Raw genomic sequence first — 20,550 nt, forward strand, 5'->3', positions numbered from 1 at the left:
CAACAGAAGAGTCCTAGTTAGGACACAACAGAAGACTCCTAGTTAGGACACAACAGAAGACTACTAGTTAGGACACAACAGAAGGGTCCTAGTTAGGACACAACAGAAGAGTCCTAGTTAGGACACAACAGAAGGGTACTAGTTAGGACACAACAGAAGAGTCCTAGTTAGGACACAACAGAAGAGTCCTAGTTAGGACACAACAGAAGACTCCTAGTTAGGACACAACAGAAGAGTCCTAGTTAGGACACAACAGAAGACTACTAGTTAGGACACAACAGAAGGGTACTAGTTAGGACACAACAGAAGAGTCCTAGTTAGGACACAACAGAAGAGTCCTAGTTAGGACACAACAGAAGACTACTAGTTAGGACACAACAGAAGGGTCCTAGTTAGGACACAACAGAAGGGTCCTAGTTAGGACACAACAGAAGAGTCCTAGTTAGGACACAACAGAAGAGTCCTAGTTACAGACATATACTCAGCAGAAAGCTCCAAGTTTAAAGAGCAGGAGAAGAAGATGATTCATAAACTTCATCTTCCTCATTTGGAGGAAGGAGCTCAGTGTAGGAAGCTTCGTATGAGGGACAAGGAACAAAAAAAGAGGAAGAAGAGCCGATGAAGCCCCTACTCTTCCTCCCAGAGCCGTACGGCTGAAGTTAACACTGAAGACCTCATTTACCTCCAACACCCCACCAGCCCCCCACCTCCACCCTGTCCACGAACTGCCAACTGATCGGACAGAAATATTTCAGACCTAAAAAATTCAATTTCCCAAAGTTAATTTACTTCTCTGAGCGGGAGGCGAGCGGCTGATGTCAGTTTAATTTGGAGAGGAGCCGGAGCAGCGGCGACACCCAGAATATTAACCAGGACACAGGCATCACCTGCTTTTATTTTATTAAACCCACTCACCTCTTTATTTTGAAATTAACCGTTGTCAGTGTCCCTGTAAAGCATCTACACACACATTTAAAAACGTCTTTGTCAAACTACAGTTTCCATAAATAAAGAAGTCACAGACTCAGTCACAGACTGTGGGTCCACGATAAGGTGAAACGCCTGATATTGGAATTAAAATGGGTTTGGAAACGCTGACCTCCTACTCACACATGTGGCTGAGAGATAACACACACGCACTGGACTGTGTGTGTGTGTGTGTGTGTGTGTGTGTGTGTGTGTCCATCAGCGATAATGTCGTTTCTGCCTCAGGATAAAAATGACACTATTACAAACCTTATTTGACCGCTGACGGGTTGTTTTCGACTTCCTGTTTCAGAACCGTGCGGCGTGTTCTCCTCAGTCTCACATAAGTCATGTTTCCAACAGCCTTTGAATTATTCACTTATTTCTGCTGATGATTCTTTACTCGATTTTATCTTTCAGAGGCGTTCACTGTCCTCCATCCTTCCTCCACATGTAGGGGTCTTCTTGAAAATGTTCCTTCTCCCACCTCAGGAACATTTCTTCATCACATCCTCTTCTGTCATCACCTCTTTGTTCCACTCACACTCTTTTGTCCTCTTCACCGGCTCCCAAATTTGAAAAAGCAGCTCTTACATGCTTCTTTAGGTTCCTTCTATGTTCTTTAAGTCGTCTCCGTTGCCAGTTACATCGTTATTATTGTGATGCCTTTCATTATTTGAAGGCCGTTACACAGGGAATACAGAAGAAGACCCTTCAGCTGAGGACAAAACTTCCTTGCTGTCCTTTGAATAAGCTGCACACTTTTCCTCTGTGCCATCAATCATTTTGTACATATTCCCCCTAAATATCTCATCTGGGAAACTGAAATGAATCAATATTGAGAGAATGTGCCGAGCTCCTGAGGGCGACGCCTGGGATGGAAAAAAAAAACAGGAACAAAAACTCCTCCAGCAAAGTGAAACATCGCTTTCACTTCAACTTTGGTTAACTTTGCAAAGTTACAGAAGACAGATACACCATCAAAAGTTGATCCATCACGGAAAGACACGACGTCCTCCTTCTGAAAAAATATTATACAAACACAGAGTGTGTGTGTGTGTGTGTGTGTGTGTGTGTGTGTGTGCGTGTGTGTCAGGTCAGTCTAAGAATACCAGCTCAGCCCGACCTGCTGAGGTAAAAGATGGGAGAAACTTCCTCATCGATCACCAGCTGCTCACACATCGCCCCACTTTCCCAGGGTAAGATGGCGGCCGTCTCCCCTTCACTCTCCTTCACAGAGATTCTGAAAGGCGAATGTCGACTGAGCAAAGTCACTGCCAACAAGTCCAGCAAAGAAGAACACGTGTCTCTTCATCAACCAACAACGAGTTTTTAAAAACCATTGGGACCTGATGTGAGTTTGACAGAAGAACGTGAAGCTGAGGGACGAAGATTTATTCACTTTTAATGACATAAAGTCATTGAGCTCAGTTAAAAGCTGTGATGCACTGATTTAATTTCTACATGTAGGGAAGTCGGATCTCTGTACAACACACGATCACATCTGCTCTGGTTTATGCTGGTATGTGAATCTGCAGCCTCTCATCTTCACAGAGTAACTGCACTGATTAATCCTTCATCACTTCAAATGTACAGCACTTCATGTTCAAACTAAACGTGGACGTTTTAGTTCATTTGCTTCCTACAGATGCTTTTAAAAGACAATTCATTGTCATAATGTGAAATGAATTTCATGTGTTCATTTTCTGTCTGTGTTTGCAGCGTAGAGCTTTTACTCATCTGTCCAGTGTTACTTCCTACATAGTGCGAAGGTTGAGGAGTTTGTGGTACTTTCAAAAATAATTTCATTAAATAATGAAATGAAACCAATATTTACCATGGCCACTCTGCCTTTAAGACAGCACCACTTTTATTGGCACACAGTTTTTCCAGATACTCGCAGCAGGCTGCTGGTTCCAAGATACTGGAGAAGTCGCCACAGATATTTTGTGGATTCAGGGACTGAAATCAACTTCTAAGCAAAAACCTGCAGCTCAGCAGTGGCCACACATTTACAACATAACACAGTATATCTCCTGATTTAATTTGTGATACTCTCTGCCTCTCTGCTCTCTCAGCGTACTACGTGATTGGTTGAAACCGGTGGCTGCCAGGCTGCTGAGTGGCTGAGAAACTGCAGAGTCGGATCAAAGTGATCTGCGCTGTTTTGGCCTGAAGCTCAGAGAGCAGGCGGGAGGCCGCACTGAGAGAGTGTGTGTGATGTTCAGCAGCGGGAGCCTCAACACACGGGGGAAACAAGAAGAACCGCTCCATGACTGCTTCACTCGTTTAACTCCACTTTAAGTCCTCTTTCATCGTTTTGGTTTAAAGTGGAGGAATACCTGCTGCTCTGGGGGGCTGTTTCAGAAAGGAGTTTAAAACCAAACCACAACCCATCATACTTCCTTAAAACCTTTTAAACCCAGTTCGAAGAGGCCTCGCTGAAGGAGCAGCTGTGGTCACAGCAATAAGTTCAGTTAAATGAAGAAACAGCCTCAAATGTGTGTGTCAACTCTTTAAGACCCAATTAAAACCCCTAAAAAACTCATCGTATGATCTACAAGCCTGCACACAGCGTGGTGCTTGACACAATCAAAGCAGGCTTCACCGGCTTAATAGACAACTGACGTTTTCATGAATCTGAGAAATGTGACGGTCTGCCTGGTTTCCTGTTGAGTCTTTAGATGAGCAAACGTGTGCAACTGCAAAGACAGCTCCTGTAAGGACCAGACTGCAGCTCTATGTCACGAACGTGCTGAGTCTAACAGCTTGTTTGTAGCAGCAGCAGCGGCTGAGCTGTCGACTGACACCAGATCACATCAGCCTGACAGAAAACAGCTGCTTTGATCTCAGCTGAGTGGTTCAGTTTTTTGCTCTTTAAAAAGCTGCTGCTGTCAGTACTTGGTGGGTTCTGCAGTCCAGTAGAGATGGGATGATGCTGGGTAGGTTTACAGTTTCTCATCATATCACCTGTGAAAACCATGGATCTGTAGCTCGGACATCCCGGACTTTAGCTTTGTTTCTCTACATTTTTGGCTTTAAGTGAGTTCTTTTGCTTGAAATGTAGGAAAATGTTCTTCAGAAATGACGACACTGGCCATTATTCAAGCACATGCTGTTGTTTTACTTGCAGATGCAGTGAAGTACAGCGCACAGCTCAACCGTGAGCTTTCTATGAGCTCACTACAACAAAAAGTAACAACACAGTGATTTATCTGTTGTTATTTGCACCGTCCTGCGATGAGGACAGAGATGCACCCTGCAGACACTCGCACAAGTGACAAACTGTGCGTCAACACAGTTTTTGTCTGTTTGATTAATGCAGTGCATGGACTGAGGCAAAATGAGTCACATCTGCACCAGAAACATGTGCACAAAGCTCTGAGCTGAGAAGTGGAAGAATCTGGAGGAACATGATTTAGACTGGTTAGAGTGGACCTTCAGTGAGCACACGATCAAACTAACTAACAAACTACAGTGTGTGTGTGTGTGTGTGTGTGTGTGTGTGTGTGTGTGTGTGTGTGTGTGTGTGTGCACCTGAAACCCAGACAGGTCGAAGTTTGACGTATTTTTAAATACTGACATAACCGTGATCTTGACTCTCAGGACGATGACTGACAGATGCTTTGTCTGTTGTTTACAGGTTCTTTGCTGTGGAGGGTGATGTGTGCAGTGTAATTATAGACTCTTTAAGTAGTTAATTACATCTAATCACATAATTGACACATCCACAAAACAATTTCTTCACTGATTAATTAAAATTTGCATTTAAAGAAACATCAAAGACGCGTTCGTTAGCTGTGTTTAGTCCTCAACAGCTCAATGACATTTCTGCACAAAGTCTGTCTAACAAACCAAGAGTTTCAGATTTACCACACAGGACCAGTGACAAGATGATGGTGCTGTATGTGCAGCACACTACTACTAGTCAGGCTGCATGTGTACACACACACACACACACACACACACACACACACACACACACACACACACACACACACACACACACTCTGTGTATTTTTCATCATTTTCATCGTTGCATCATGTTTGGTTCCCTGTAGATTCACACAGAGGGAAAAATCAGAGGAAGAAAGAATTCTTTGGTTGTTCTTTGGTTTCCTCACGGACCAACAGACATTGACACATACCTGAGATCTAACAGTGGCTTTATACTGTAGCTGCTGCTTGGTGTACTGCATTGTTATGGATCCCACTCGACATGACTGACTCATCTGTCAAAGTGTTTTCAGGAGGGACTGACGTCCATTTCAATGACCTGCTCCTGTTGTTTATTATTAGCATTTACCGAGAGCTCAGACTTTATGAGTTCTGACACGTTCTGTTACAAAAACAAAACGTCAACGTCTGTGAAAGTTCGACTACATCTTTTATCCATTCATCATCTACACCAGCTTCACTGGACAAGAGGTGAAGACATCCTACACCCATTAACCTGCGTGTCTTTGGACTGCTGAAGGACATTCAAGTGACCATGTTCCACATAGAAAATACCCAACTAGCCACAACCTAGTGCCTGTTAAAGTGATGCACACTGCATCTTCTACATTATGCAAAAGCACTGCCCATAAACACAAAGTTCATATTTATCCAACCACTGTATGCACAGCTATAAGCACTGAGCAGTGATAAACCCCAGCGTCTCCTTTTGCACAAATAGGATCATTTATACAAAAAACAGCTGCCACAGCAGCGAGGAGGAAAGTAGTTAATGTCTGATGAGCTGAATGAAAATGAAATGCATTTCTAATCATGGGAAATAATTAACAGCCTGTGGATTATTTTTCTAATAAAAGACATCAGAAGGTTTCGTTTTTATTGCCAATTATCATCAGAAAGTCGTCCCGTGTCATTCTGAGCAGTGATGGAATAACAGGCTCTAACATATGGATTCAAAGAGCCGAGCGTGAAACTCTCTGCTACACTATAGGGGAAATTCAGAAAGGGTTCGTTGTTGGGACATGACAGCTGACAAGCTTTAACCTGCTCTCCTGCAAAATAAATTAACATACTGATAAAAGCTGGAGAAGAAAGTGTGAGGAGACAAACTGGAGTCAACTGTTGATGAATGACAAAAACAAACCAAACAAACAAGAGCAGATTTTTCTTCAGGGCTCCGTTCAGCGCAGCCTCAGCTCCTTCAGCACTGTTCACACTGCAGGACGTTCACCGGTGAAGTGACACAACAATGTGAGCATCTTCAGCACAAATCCTACACAACAATATTTCCATTCAGCACTTTCTGCTGTGGCCCGGCGTCACGCCACATCTACACCGAGCCAACGAGATAAACACTTCTGACTGATGAAGACAATTACTCTTTCCACACGCCGTACAAGAACAAAGAGAAGGCGAGAATAGCTTTGTATGCAAATCAAACCCCACACCCACTCCACTGATGCTGGAAAAAACGCACTGACATCAAAGGCGGCGGCTGACATGACTCCAGAGCGCCGAGAGAAGCTGATCAGGATTCACAGCAGTTAAATGATGGTTTACTCTAATCCTGCAGGGAAACTTCGCCTCAGCATCAACACACATCTTCTCCCACATTATAACATAAGAACTGCATGTAGAGCATGTGCTATCTGCACTGCAGAGCTACAAAGTGCTTCACGGGCATAAACCGGGCACACGATCCAGTGCTTTAAGCTAAATATGAACAAAAGAATGAAACCAGCTCAGGTGAGGAAACACAAACTGTTTCTGTACAATATGAACACGTGTGATACAGTCATCAAGCTTTAGAGACGTTGGTGTACAGACTCAGAGTGTCCTCTGTTTCCTCCAAGTTCTCCCCCCTTAAGGGCAGCGGCGCCAAGCCAACTTAAAGAACTAGCGGCCATTTAGATCGACTGTTAAGTTGCGTTTGTCTGGGTCAAAAAGTGACACTTGGACGCACCACAAAGACTACAGCTAACATCCAGCACGTCTGAGAGGAAATAAGTCTCCGCACCAGCAGGGGGCAGCGGTTTCTGTTAGGGAGAGTCTGTCTCTCACAGTTTCAGGTTTTTCTTTCCCCGTGTCATTGTAAAAATATTCTAGTAATGTTAAGATGACATAACAAATTAGATCAGCGCTTTTATCCTTTCGGTTTCTCCGCTTGTGCCGACATTTGTTAAACTTAAGAGCCAATCGGAGCGGTTTCTCTCACCATGGGGGGCCACTGCTGACACAGCATGTTCAATCAGCTGAAACAGTGCTGACAGGGGTCCAGACAGTGTGGACGTCACGTCCCGAAGAACCCACGCTTCTAAAAGGCATCTTTCACCTAGTCGCTGATGTCGTCAGCTGGTGACGGTGAACTGAGCAAATATTTTCTAACTTACATAACAGTTGTTGTGATTGTAGTCGAGATGAGACTGATTCAAATGTCACTACGTTACCCAGGATTCCTTATTAACTCTGTCTGAGATATGATCACAAGCACGTCCCGCTCTCTTCTGTGGCTCCTTCATGCTGCAGTCGAGATGTCAAACTAATAACGTTCTAGATTTAGTTTATTGAACTACACAGATGAACACACGCTACCTCTTAACATTAGAGACATCTGTAAAATCATCATCACATCTGGAAGATCTGAAAATCTGTTTGGTATTAAGGCAAAAGAAAATCCTCCAAACATGCTACGGGTCCCATGAATTCATTCAATCATTAAATCATTCTGATGAAGACGTTTTTATATTGCTCAATAAGTGGATGTAGATTCTAATGAAAATGTGCAGCAGGCAGAAGGACGATAGGGAGAAGATGAACCTGAGGGTGAGAGCTGTCAGTCGGCCGTCACACAGACGGATCAGCCTCATCATTTTATCATTAAAGACCTGAACTCTGATTTTATCTAAAGCAGTGAATGATGTTCATGCTTTTTCTTCTCATCATCCTCTCAGGATCAAAAACTCATGTCCACATTGTCTTTCACTACACAAGCTGCTCTTTCAAAGGAAAACTGAGCCTTAAAACTGCCGAACGAGGAACCTGTAACGTTAACGCTTCATCACCGTGGTCAAGTTAAGGAATTCATTGAATGTCAAGTACAAGGAGATTCTTCATTTTATTATTATCATTAAATTTTTGTTTCCTCTGCTCAAAATGAAATAAAAATGAACTGGCTTTAGATGAGAATATGGTTTAGTTCCAGGCTGGGACTTGGTTAAGAACGTGCTGTAAATGATTAAGGGTCCTCACACCTAGAGAAGCAGCGATGTGATAAGTCTAATCGATGGTAACAGATTTACAGCGAAACAGGAGTCAACCAGCGGTTTTTAAAGAGGCCGCTGGATCGAGTTCTGACAGAGATAATGAAATTTCCATGACAGCTCTCTTCTGTCTTTATCAGGGAGCAACGAGGCGTGTTCAGCCAAACAGGGCCGCCTCTGCACAAAGGAGCCGTCAACACACTAATTAACATCTGGCTTCAGGCCAGAGCGAGAAGAACTCTGGGTATTTATCAGTGGAGAGGAGTAATGAACGAGATGGAGGGAGGAGGAGGAGGAGGAGGAGTGAAGTGCTTAGTAAATAACCTGCAGTATGAAAAGAGTCTCCACAAGAAAGAAGAGAAGGAAAGAGGTTTGACTCTAAAGTCTCTGGTGTCTTTTAAAGTAAGACACGAGAAACACAGTGTGTGTACAGGAGGAGAAGTAACAACACACACACACACACACACACACACACACACACACACACACACACACACACACACACACACACACACACACACACACGCACACACACACACACACACACACACGCACACACACACACACACACACACACACACGTCCTCAGTCTCCTCTAATTATTCAAATACAGACATTTACTGAGTGCAGACGACCTCGACTGATATAAAATGTCTTTTTAATATAGATTCATTAAACTAAAACATGTACAACACACTAATATACAGAGTGTCATGTCTTGTGACTGAGTCTGTAAACAGAGACAAAAGGCTGGAGTACCAACATCATGTTATGTCAAGTGATGGTCGTTTCCATCCTGTGCGTCTGTGGGAACTTGTCTCCAGCAGAGTTTCATTTGTTAAAGCAGATCGTCTCTGCTGGATGTTTTAATTAGCAGCGAGACTGAAACCTCCAGCTGTGCTCACTGAACCCGCCCGACTCCAAATCAGCAGACGATCATCTGAAATATTCAGATGGAAAAACATCAGACGTGACCAATCAGGCATCAGGGCCCGCAGGCCGGGCAGGTATCTGGGCAGACCAGCAGCCGTCTGTACCACACAGACGCTACGAGGAGTCACTGACTCACAGCAGAGTGTGTGGAACGAGGTCGACACACACACTTCCACATGTTAGCATGCTGATGCACTGCACTAAGATGATGAACACTGAACACTGTACCTGCAACATTTACTGAACTGGTTTTAGAGAAATTTGATGGCGAGAAGAGGAAACTGAACTATGGATTATCTGAAAAGTTCAAACCACCCAAACAGAAATGAGTTTTCATTGAACAACAGAGTTTTGGGAACACTGTGTTAAAAACGGACTCTGCTGCCAGTTCACAGTTTTTCTTTCCAACACATCCCAGCTGCATCTGAGCCAGTCAAACCTTTGCCAACAGCCCCAGAGCCCTGAAGTCTTCAGAGACTCAGACCCCAGTACATCTTTGTAGAAAGAGAAAAGCAGTAAAGTCTGGAGGATCAAATCCTGTTACAGCAGCAGTGGTGAAAACATTCATCTGCTGCCTGTGAAGTAAACACTGACACACACCAAACCTCCTCCAGCATCCAAACCACTGGAGCAACTGAGCCATCGGGGACCCGTGGGCCAAAATAACTTCACACAGACACCACGGTGGACGGACTCTCTGCTGAGTACATCATCACCCAGTTAGTGAAACACTTCAAACTGGGTCACATGTTCACATTCAACTTCTCTGAAAGTGACAAAACCAGTTCAGGGAAAAACTGATCTGAGGTCTGAGCCGAGGTTAAAGCCGAGTTTCAGGTAAACTGAGAGGTCCGTGTCAGAACAGTGCAAAATACTCCCAGAGCACATGGAGACAAAATGTTTTCTCCAACTAATGGTTCAAATACAAAGACACAGTCCTGAGTCCTGCGTGGTCCTGCTCAGTGGGGATAAGAGACTGGAATCAGCTGAACAGAGGCTGTGGTGGTGAAGAAGGTCAGAGAGAAGGAGGCAGGTGGTGCAGTTATAGATGTACCGACCTCACAGAGCGGCTCCTCACTTCTAGAAGATGAACCATCAACAGGTTTTTTCAGTGGCTGAGTCTGGATGTGATAAAAGCATCAATGGAGGTTTTTCAGACATAACAGAGCCGTGTCATCGATCAATGGGAACTATTTAAACCATTCAATCTTCTCCTTGTCCGTGTCGGTCTCTAACCTGCAGTAGGTCGTATTCACCACCGACAACAAATAAAAGACATCATCACAGCACAGAAATGAAATGTTGTATATGTCCCGACTCACTGAGCAACTGAAGCACATTCACTCTTCGACTGAGACGCTCTGAGAGCAGAAGACAAAAGTTCAGGTTTATCGTTTAGAATGATGCTGAAACCTGGAACAAGAAGAAGAAGAAGAAGAGAGAGAAAGATGAGACGTGTGGGCGAGACCGAGAAACCTCGAGGGGCCTGAGGCGCCGGCCTCATCCCAGAGGAGAACAAGAGACGGAGCTAAAACCTAAAATCGTGTTGTGCTGTGAAAACAACATGAGAAGTCAATGAGGATGAAACGCTGTGAAACAAGAACAAAAAGAAAAACTAAAGGCACCAAAGCTGATGCAGACAGCGACTGGTCCCGTGGCGGTCTCCCTAACCCTAACTCTTACTGTAAGAGAGGGAAGACAGGTCGGAAAGTGACGTTAAGAGAAAAGTGGAACCACTTTATTCAGTTTTTGGAAAATTGGGACAATTTGAAAAGGGAACAACGGAAATCTGCAAAGTTTAAACAGTAAAATGTGGAACATTTTTATTAAGTGAGGACAGTTTCATAAAGTCGAAGTTTTTGGAAAATAACGACGTTTTTGGTCGATTTAGGAAAAAGACAACATGTTGGGAAAGTGAGGTCATTTGAGGGAAGTGATGATGTGTTTGGAAATTGAGGTTTTTGTAAAGTGGGAGTATTTTGGGAAAATGAGGAGATATGGAAAAAAAGGCCGCTTCTGGTCAGAAACCTTAAACCTTGATGCGAGTGTGTGCGTAAATACAGAACCTCTCATGACACTCGATGTCTGTACATGTTTTATTTAATGTGTGTGTTACAGGTTTACATAATGAATTCAAAGGATCCTCTGTGAAAAAATGAACATGGGCACATGTCCAGCGAACCTCTCAGAAATCATTTGAAGTTTCCTGCTTCTGTTCTCCTGCGGCCAGCAGGAATGTGGGTCAGCAGGTTAGTTAATGCTTTCAGGCCTAAAGCTGTTACAGATCTGTTTTTAAAGCTGTCACTCTCACAGACTCTGGCTCGGTGCCCTTCTACCCCGTCACCTCTTACATAACCCGCCTGCTGCCTTCAAGTGCAGTCAGAAATAGCACGACTGCCAGCTGAGGGTGCACTAGTGAGCTGACACGGTCTGAATGAGAGCAGAGTGACAGTAGTTTGTAGGATTTCTTCTCTACTATGTAAAAACTCATCACTAATATTTACTTTGAATCGATTTCAACATTTACGCAACCCAGTCGATTTAATCTCAGAACTGTTTGACTCAGACTATAAGGATTTGGATTTCCTGGATCATCAGGCCAAGAGAAACTGTCGTGCATGACTGAGGACTATTTCACTGAATAATTCACATTCAGTGATCTTGGGGATATTTGTGGCTACAGGACGGTGAATGTGAGACTGATCCAAAACAAACTACAGCGTGTGTTCATGCTGAGAAGGAAGATGTCAGCCAGGCTTTTTAATTTAGCTTTTGGACAACAATGGAGCTCTGTGACACGGGAACAGGATATATCAGGGTTTGGTTATCGCCGGAAGTATCTTGTATTAAAAATAAATTAAGTTAGAAAACTCATTAAGCTTGAGGTTCTGTCCGGAGCAACAGACACGTCAGCACCGTAAAACCTCAACAACAGCAAGAAGACTGATAAAAAGACGTTTTATGCCCATTGAGCGCTGGGTTTTACGAGCAGCTTTATCATTTCAACAAATCATAAATAAACTTTAACATCCAACAGCAGCTTTAAATGTTGACCTTTGACCTTCATATGGAAAGAGGTGAGGTTTACTGCTAGTCACTGTAACAAAGCTTTTTTAAGCCAGTTTACTGTAGTCTAATCACTCTAAATGAGACTGTTTAGCTGCAGGACGCATGTCTGAGTAAAAGTGTTGAGTTCTCTAGACATCACCCACACTGGACGTCAGCTGGCCTGGACGAGACCTGCTACGAGCCCTCTAGTGCAAACTCGGAGTAATGTCCAGCTGAGCTCATGTGTAAATACAGCAGGTCACAGAGATTCTGGAGTACAGCGCTTCTCTCTTACAGGAAACTGGGGTTATATATTATGGGATATAATTTCTAATCATTCAATTTGTGCTGCTTTAATAAGCTGTAAACAGAGCACAGGGACTTCCACAGTGTATTTTTATGTCACATTGTGCCTCCTGCGCTCATCCTAGACAGCAAACAGACTATTTCCCCAAGTGAGAACGTGTCTGAATTTCCTTTTGTGTGTTGCACAAACAAGTCTCGAGGATCAGGCCCAGACAGAGTAGCTGTTTAAAAAAAGAAAACACCAGCGTACACACCTTTTAGACCATGGAGTAAACAACAGTAACAGCAGTATTAAAAGTAAAATAACAGTAATCTATTACACTGACACAGCTTAAACATCAGTCCAACCAGTGTTCACAGTAATTATCAGGCTTAAACCACTGGAGCTGGATACTAACAGGACAAAATGTGCAACTGTCCCAGGTTCATTAGACACTGTGAACAACATCAGCTGGACCCTGTAACATGTTCATGTGTCTGCAACCATTTACCTTTTGTTTAAAGTGTGTTCTCTGGGGTTTGTAGATGACTGAGCTGCTAACTAAGCCACGGACACCACTTATACTTAAATAAAAAATAAATAAGGTCCTCTGTCACTGCAGAACTAGTTTCTTCCTCTGCATCAAACTAATAACAGAGACTCTGCAAACTGTTTTAACAAAGACAAACTAATCTAAATGTACATGGTGCATTTGAATGCAGCATCCAGTTCACCCTGGGAGTTTAGTTTTATTTATCTTTCATTATTTACTCGGGTCCGGCTCCTCGCGGCTCCCTGCTTTGACTGAAAGCCTCAGAAACAGAGACACACTATCTGCTCGTCTCGATTTCCACACAGCTCAAACACTCACTGATTTTTTCCCCTTCTCCTTGAACAGCTGTTATGTAACTGGCTCTGCTCCGAGAAACTCAATGAAGCTCCATCTGACGGCCTCTCTCTCTCCAGTCTGCATACCAGTAATGAGCTGCAGGAAAATCTGCCGTCAGGCCCGAGAGCTGCACACGGGGGACACATGAGTTCACTCATTGGTGTTAATTATCTGTGTGAGAGTGTGTGTTACTGTGTCTAAACAAAGAGGGAGACTCGTTCATCCTAATACGAGAAACTGTAAATTCAGTGTTTGCCAATAAGTCTGTGAAGGAAATGATTGTGCATTCTTCTGTCTACTGGCTGTTCCCAGCTCGTCTAACTGCTGCAGCTCAACAACAAAAAGCAAAGCACCATATCACAGGAGATAAAACAAATCTGTACAACGGTCAGAGGGAACCTCAGACTCCAGAGGGCCCCGGTTCACGCTCACACATCCTGACGTAGACTAAAGTTATGTTGTCCTCCTCCAAACCCAGGTTCTTATGATCAAAACCACATCTTCACGTTAGAGAAGCTGCAGCTGGTTCTTTAAATGAGTGGAGGGTTTCATTTATTAATGCATTAAATGACAGTTGATGCCACAAAGGTTGGATGAAGGAGACCAGTCATGAAATCCCACTTCAAACTGGGGAAATGATTTCAGGATCTGTGCAGCGAGGAACCGTGAAGTTAAACCAGGAAAGACACGAACAACTGGAAAACTGGAAAACTGGAAATCTGCTCCTGACTGGAACCAAGAGTCCAACCAGGAGAAAAGAGTCCACTACTGATACTACTACTACTACTACTACTACTACTACTACTACTAATAATAATAATAATAATAATAATAATAATACTAATACTAATAATACTAATACTACTACTAATACTACTACTAATACTACTAATACTACTACTAATAATAATAATAATAATACTAATACTACTACTACTGACCAGTAAACAGCTTTTAAAGTCACTCATTCTGAGGCTGAAGGGTCTAAAGTAACCCAGGTCTTGGACTTCCTTCCTTCCAGCGGCTCTCCGCTCGCTGTGTCCGTCTTCGAGTGACCGTCGCCGGCTTCACAAACACCAAAGTCCCCGAACAGCGGAGTTCAGGTGGGAGCTGCTGTGAATCCGTCTCATGAAGCACTGGTCGAGTCTCTCTCTTAAGTTCAGCCCATAATAAGCAGCTCTTACCTTTGCTGGAGCCGGAGTTGCTGCTTCTCCTGGCCTGCGTCAGGTGCTCTCCACCGGACACGGTCTCCACGCTCGCCGGCGGCTCCGTGCGCGGCGTCGCGGGCTCAGAGCCGCTCTTTCCCGGGTCGCTCGGCGAATCCTGCGGAGACGACTCCATCCACACAACGACAAAGAACAAACTCTGTCAGCAGTCTGTGGCTGTTAAAAGACCGAACCTGACTATCAAAGTGCGCCGAGAGCAGCGGCTGATGAGCGGCTGTGAGGCGGCTCCGTGCGCGCTGCTTGGATCAGAAGACGCCGGGCTGACAGAGAGGGAGGGCGGCGCTGTGGAGAGCAGGGCTGCCCTCCCTGGAGGTTTGAACAGTGTGAGCACAAAACACACACAGATCCAGAATCTAACTCCGATCAAGTTAAATGAGCTGTGAGTGGAAACAAGTGCAGGTAGTTGGACAGTAAACAAAGCAGCTGTTTAACACCTGGATGAGTTCTGATCACTTCCCAAACTGAAACTGAGCTGAGCAGGAACTTCACTTCATCATAAACTGTTCAGTTCAGTTCCCACTTATCTCTGTTGGTTGGGGATTAAATGAGATGCAGCTTTTTGTACTCAGAAGCACAAATTAACACGTAAAGTGGTTTAATTTTACTTTGAATTCCTCTTGTTCACAATGACTATTAATCAAAGTGAACTATCCAACCTGGAATTAACACATCTTATTTTAGTGTTGGGATGTAAATAAAGAAACAGTAGGTTACTGTAACTAATGTTGATCTAACACCTCATACAGTTAGTAAAGAGTTCTCAGTGTTTAACATCTTAATTCAGTTTAATTTAATTTTAGAAATATCAGCAAATTCAGTTTGATTCACTCTCTGAGTGAGTTTGTGGTTCATCACTTTGTGCCAAACGTCATGAGAGAGTTTTCAATCAGTCCAAAAAGATCATTTCTCAACACCACATTAAAACATGTTTTGGTCTTTTCCATCTGCACTTGATGATATTGTGAAAAGATTCAGTGACTTCAGGAAACTGTGTGTGTGTGTGTGGGGGGGGGGGGGGGGGGGTGTGACAGCCACCAGGGGACAGGACGAGTGTGAAGAGACCAAACAAAGAAGTATATGGAAAATTCAAAGAGGCACATGCTGCCACTATATCAGAGCGTGGGCTACGACATCGTAGCTTCATAGACACAGAGTTCATGGACCTGACGGACCTGTCCTCTCATCATCAGCATCATGAAGACGAGAATCAGACGACGACGCTGGACTGAAGTCTTGTATCCAGAAAGAATCAGTGTCCTCGTTTTCCAAATGATTAAAAGGTGCCTTTAAAAGGACAGTGGGTTTTTGTCATTTAGCTATTAATAGAATTTTTAGAGGCAGAAGGGAAGGAAGAAAGGAAGGAAGGAAGGAAGGAAGGAAGTAGGAAGCTCATAAGATCAGTCTGTGATTACATTACAGCAACTGTTCATTTCCGTTTCAGCCACAGCTGTGATGTTCTCTGTGACTGTAAAGTGCTTCAACAGCAGACATAATGGAAAATGTATGAAAATAAGAAAAAAGAGCGTTTGCAGTTCACCGGTGTGTGTGAGTGTGACACCATCACACTTGTGAAGTGAGGATCGGCCCCTCGGGCTGCGCTGCGTTTTGCATAATGAGAGTTTTAGAGGGCGAGGCAGCCGTCTCTCCGAGCTCCACCCTGCAGCAGCAGAGGAATCGCACCTGATCTGTTCTATTATCACGACAACGTGTGAGTGGTAACAACTAATCTCTGCCTTCATCACAGCTCACCTGCACAGACGTCTTTTGTGAAAGGATGACCCTCTCGACTGGCAGAATATTAATTGTGTGCAGATTTCTGAAGGTCTCCTCACAAAGGTCCTGCAGAACAGTCTTATCTGTGAAACCTCCTCAACAAGCTAAAGAGCCTCCAGTTCTCCACCACCTGCTAGAACCTCAGGAACATCTTGATGTACTGTACCCGAAATGCTCATTAAGACCTTTTAATAACCGCTGGTTCATCTTCAACAACCACTGAAGCGTCCCAGAGAACATATGCAATCACCTTCAGGTCTTGTAAAGCAGCTTCACTTCTGCACCCTTCCAGAGATATAAAGTGTTCTGAAAACCTCAATTAAAAGTAAAAATCTGAAGAACGAGGAACCTCTGACATGTCTCATCTTGTAGAACAGCTTCATCTGTTGTCAAACTCTCAAACCTCCTTTAACCTCACTGAAGATGACGACAAACACTTTACCAGAGACTGACCTCCTGTAAATTACGACTTCAGAGGTTGGTCGTAACAAATTTTTGTCTTAATCTGTTTGTGTAGTTGTCCTCCAGCATTTTTCAGCATTTAATGGTTAAACTACTAAACCAGCTGCAATTTCGGTACAGTTGTGGAGCGCATATGAGAAGGTTGGAGCAAACGATCTTTGTGGGAGTTAAAGTTGGAAGAGTTCTTGGTTTAACCTGTTAGACCTCCTCCAGAACCAACAGTCACTGGAACCTGCTGGGAACACTTCCTGAAGCAGCCGTGTTTCCTAGAAATCGTTTTTCTCTACAACTAAACTGCAACAGAAACAAACAACAGTGTATTGTGCGTTACAGCCACCTGGCACATCCTTACTGTCAGTTTAATTTATTTAGACAAAAATCACAAAGCACCAGTTCGGCTGATTCACAGCCGTTTCAGGATGTCATGTCTTCTATCAAAGGGAAACTCGGCAGTTGAGTTCAGGTTTTATGGATCAGAAAACCAGATTAAACTGTAAAGTTCTGATCTGAGAGCAGTTTAACGCAGCAGCAGTTTGAAGCTGGTGGACGGTTCCTTTACACCATGCTGAGATGGAAATGAGTAAAATCTCTGAGTGTTCCCGAGGCTTTTCACTGCAGGATAAAGAAGCCTGCCAACCGCTCCGGCCCTCATCGTGGCTCCAAATAATCGTCATATTCAGCTCTTTTATTTCATCTCAACTAATTAAGGTGATGAAATCTGGAGCAATATCCTCCTTTTAAAATGTTCCAGGCATTGTGAAGCTTTTGGCAAAAGGAAATTAGTGATAGAAGAAGCTGATGATGAAAAGGTAGAGAGGGAAGCAGTAACACAGCTGGCAGGGTTCACCGAGCGGAGGAAGGCTGCAGGAGAGTCCAGAACAGAAACAGCCCGAGTGTGGAGCTGTTTTAATGCTTAGCTATTTTTAAACTGGTGTCAGAGAGATTGTTAATCACTATCATCAGTTAATGACTGACTCCTAAACAACAAAGAGAACTGATTCTGCCCCTCTACCTGGCCAACAGGTGAGCAGTGAGTCAGCAGGTACAACACCTGCTGTCCTGCAGCTGGCGCCTCAACGAAAACAGCCTCAGCCTTCAGCCCCTTTAGTTTGGTGTAAATACAGCTTGTGTGACCTGTTCATACTTATAAACTCACACAGAAGAGGAGAAGTGCAGCTGTGACGCCGCCGCCATCGTCCCTGCTGCTCATCAATCACTGTGGAGTGACTGCGTCCAACCCATAATTTATCTTGACAGGGAGAGAAGCTCAGAGCAGCCGCGGCGTCCTTGTCGTGAACGACACGGAGACATCGACGGCAAGGACGAGTTCACAAAGCAAGTTTGACTGAAATAGAAGTAGTGACATCTAACATGAGCTGCTGTTAAAGAACTGAAAACGAACGTTTCATACTGTGATTTATCTTTAACAGACACTCGTGTTCCTCAGAGGATGAACCTTTCTTTCTCTGGTGACAGCACGAGGGTCTCATTGACTTTAAATGTTAAAATGTTTTGGACGGTTACTGATAAAATGGGGTTCAGGACACAGTATTAGTAATATAAAGGTAATAATTACGTAATATCATGTAATTAGTAAAGTAATAACCAGGTTATACTGATATTAACATTTGATATATCTTAAGTAACATTAGCAGCTGGTGTGTTGGTAACAATGTGGAAACTGATGTGAAGATTATAATGAACAATTTATAATAACAATATGAAAACAGGATTATAACATGTGATCAGTAATAAGGTCATTAACTTTATTATTGAAGATATTTTACTTTAAACAGTAATTTATATATTTGTCATTTATTTATAATACAACATCCCACTAAACTACATAAAGAGATAATGAACTGTTTTGCTGTGTGGATTGTGGTTCCAGCCGTTACATGTGATGGTGATCCTGTGTTTTTAGGAGTTAATCTGAGCTTCACATCCAGCAGCATCAGCCTCTGCAGCCTCACACCCCAGGTTGAGTGGAGGGCGCAGAGCGGCAGATCAATAGAGATGAGATAAGATCCAGTCCAGGTCAAACACACAGAGGCGGCGGCGGCTTTTCTTCTGATTCTGGTTTAGTGTGAGAGTCTTTTTTCACATTTTGAACCATTTGAAGAGTTCGACTGGCTTCAGTTTCATTCAAAGATGATGCAGAAGTTTGGATTTTGACCTTTTGTTGATCTACAGTCTGTGATCCTGACGAAGTCCTGCTGATTAACAAAGCCTCTGTGGCCTCCTGCTCAGATGATCTGATGAACAACATGTGAGCTGATCTGAGACGTCTCGACTGTGATCAGTGGAAACTGAAGCTGCTGCAGCTTCGTGGTCTCAGAAAAAGACAGTGTGAGTCATCATCGAACTAACAGCTCAGTTCAATAATTCAGCGCTCTTCTGTAAGCATGAATTATTGAGTCTGGAGACTGTCCTGCACTGTGAAACCACTCGTCTGAATGTTTCTCTCTTATCAAGAACAGCTTTTCTCTGCTTGGATGATCAGCGTCAGGAGTCAGGAGAATGGAACAGCCTTAGTTTAGTTATTCTGAGTTATAAAAGCCTCCACAGGACTTACAGAAGGATCCACACTGAAGTTCAACATACAGACAATATGAATAATAAACAGTGTGTTTCAGCAGGAAGTGGACGGCTGCACACGGAGTCAGTGATTTCACTGTATCACTTACTGTATGAATTAACAAGCAACGTGTCAAACGCAGCTTTATACTGACAGCAGCTGGTGGAAAGATGCAACTGGCACCAAGAACCAGCAATAAGTCAACGTGATGACGGAAACACTGCTGATGTAGTACATGATTATTTTTCCTACTTTATTCACATATAAAGCATCAGAAACACATCTTCGGTCCATCGAGCTCCACCTGTTCATGCTGCGCAGGTTCAAACTGACAAACCCTCTTTGCTGAGACCAGCAGACTTTCAAAGGGACAGAAGCATCAGAGTTCACAGGATGATTTGACATGATCGGAAATGTGCTGCATCAAATAATAGTCTGTTTCAAAGTGAGAGGCTCATTCCAGCTGAGCAGTGTCAGTCTTAGTGATGTTGAAACAACAGTAAAGCTTCAATTAGTTTCAGCTGCTAATAAATTCTGTTAGAGCTGATTATCAGTGTCAGAACCTGTCTCCACTCACAGAGTCTGGATCATTCACTGACACTCACTTATCACCCGAACCTGTTTCAACTCTCTTAGTTTCAACTCTCTGTGTTACTAAACCTCTGTCACCTTTCAGGAAAAGCTCTCTGCACTGTTTTTAGCACATTTAAATAACATCACGTTCCCCATCTGTGACACTCGTATCAACTAGAACTAGATCAGTTTGAACGTAACTCAATCCTTCTCAGTGACCAGAGAGGCTTTGATTGATTGATTGATTGATTGATTGATTGATTGATTGATTGATTGATTGATTGATTGATTGATTGATTCACACGGTGTTGTTATAACAAAAAGGCCGCTACAAATAAACATAAAGATGAAAATAGGTCATAAAGAGTTTCAAGAAGTTTTTTTTTACAACAAAAGTCTTTGTAACTTCTGTGAAAATGTCTGTTGTGTGTTTTATTGTTGAATTACAACAGTTCACTGATGCTGCTAAATGTGAGATCGGGATTAAAAGCTGCTCTGACATTCCTGCAATGAAACTGAACCGTGTGCACACGGTTACCCCTCTTATCTCCACATGAATCCCTAATAAAGTGTCACAATCATTTCATCACACCCGGCCC

At 43.4% G+C, this 20,550-nt stretch overlaps 1 protein-coding gene across 1 annotated transcript in view; it reads right to left on the reverse strand.

Annotated features, from left to right (window-relative positions):
- LOC113174308 (nuclear receptor ROR-alpha A-like) overlaps positions 1 to 14,883 on the reverse strand; it is a 55,781-nt gene extending 40,898 nt beyond the window's left edge. The window contains exon 1 of the mRNA XM_026378194.1: positions 14,524 to 14,883. Within this exon, the coding sequence (XP_026233979.1) occupies positions 14,524 to 14,680 (157 nt within the window). The 5' untranslated portion in view covers positions 14,681 to 14,883. The remainder of the gene's footprint in view (positions 1 to 14,523) is intronic.
- Positions 14,884 to 20,550: the final 5,667 nt, after the last annotated feature.

The sequence above is a fragment of the Anabas testudineus genome, chromosome 3 (assembly GCF_900324465.2).
Source record: "Anabas testudineus chromosome 3, fAnaTes1.2, whole genome shotgun sequence".
Lineage (NCBI taxonomy): Eukaryota > Metazoa > Chordata > Actinopteri > Anabantiformes > Anabantidae > Anabas > Anabas testudineus.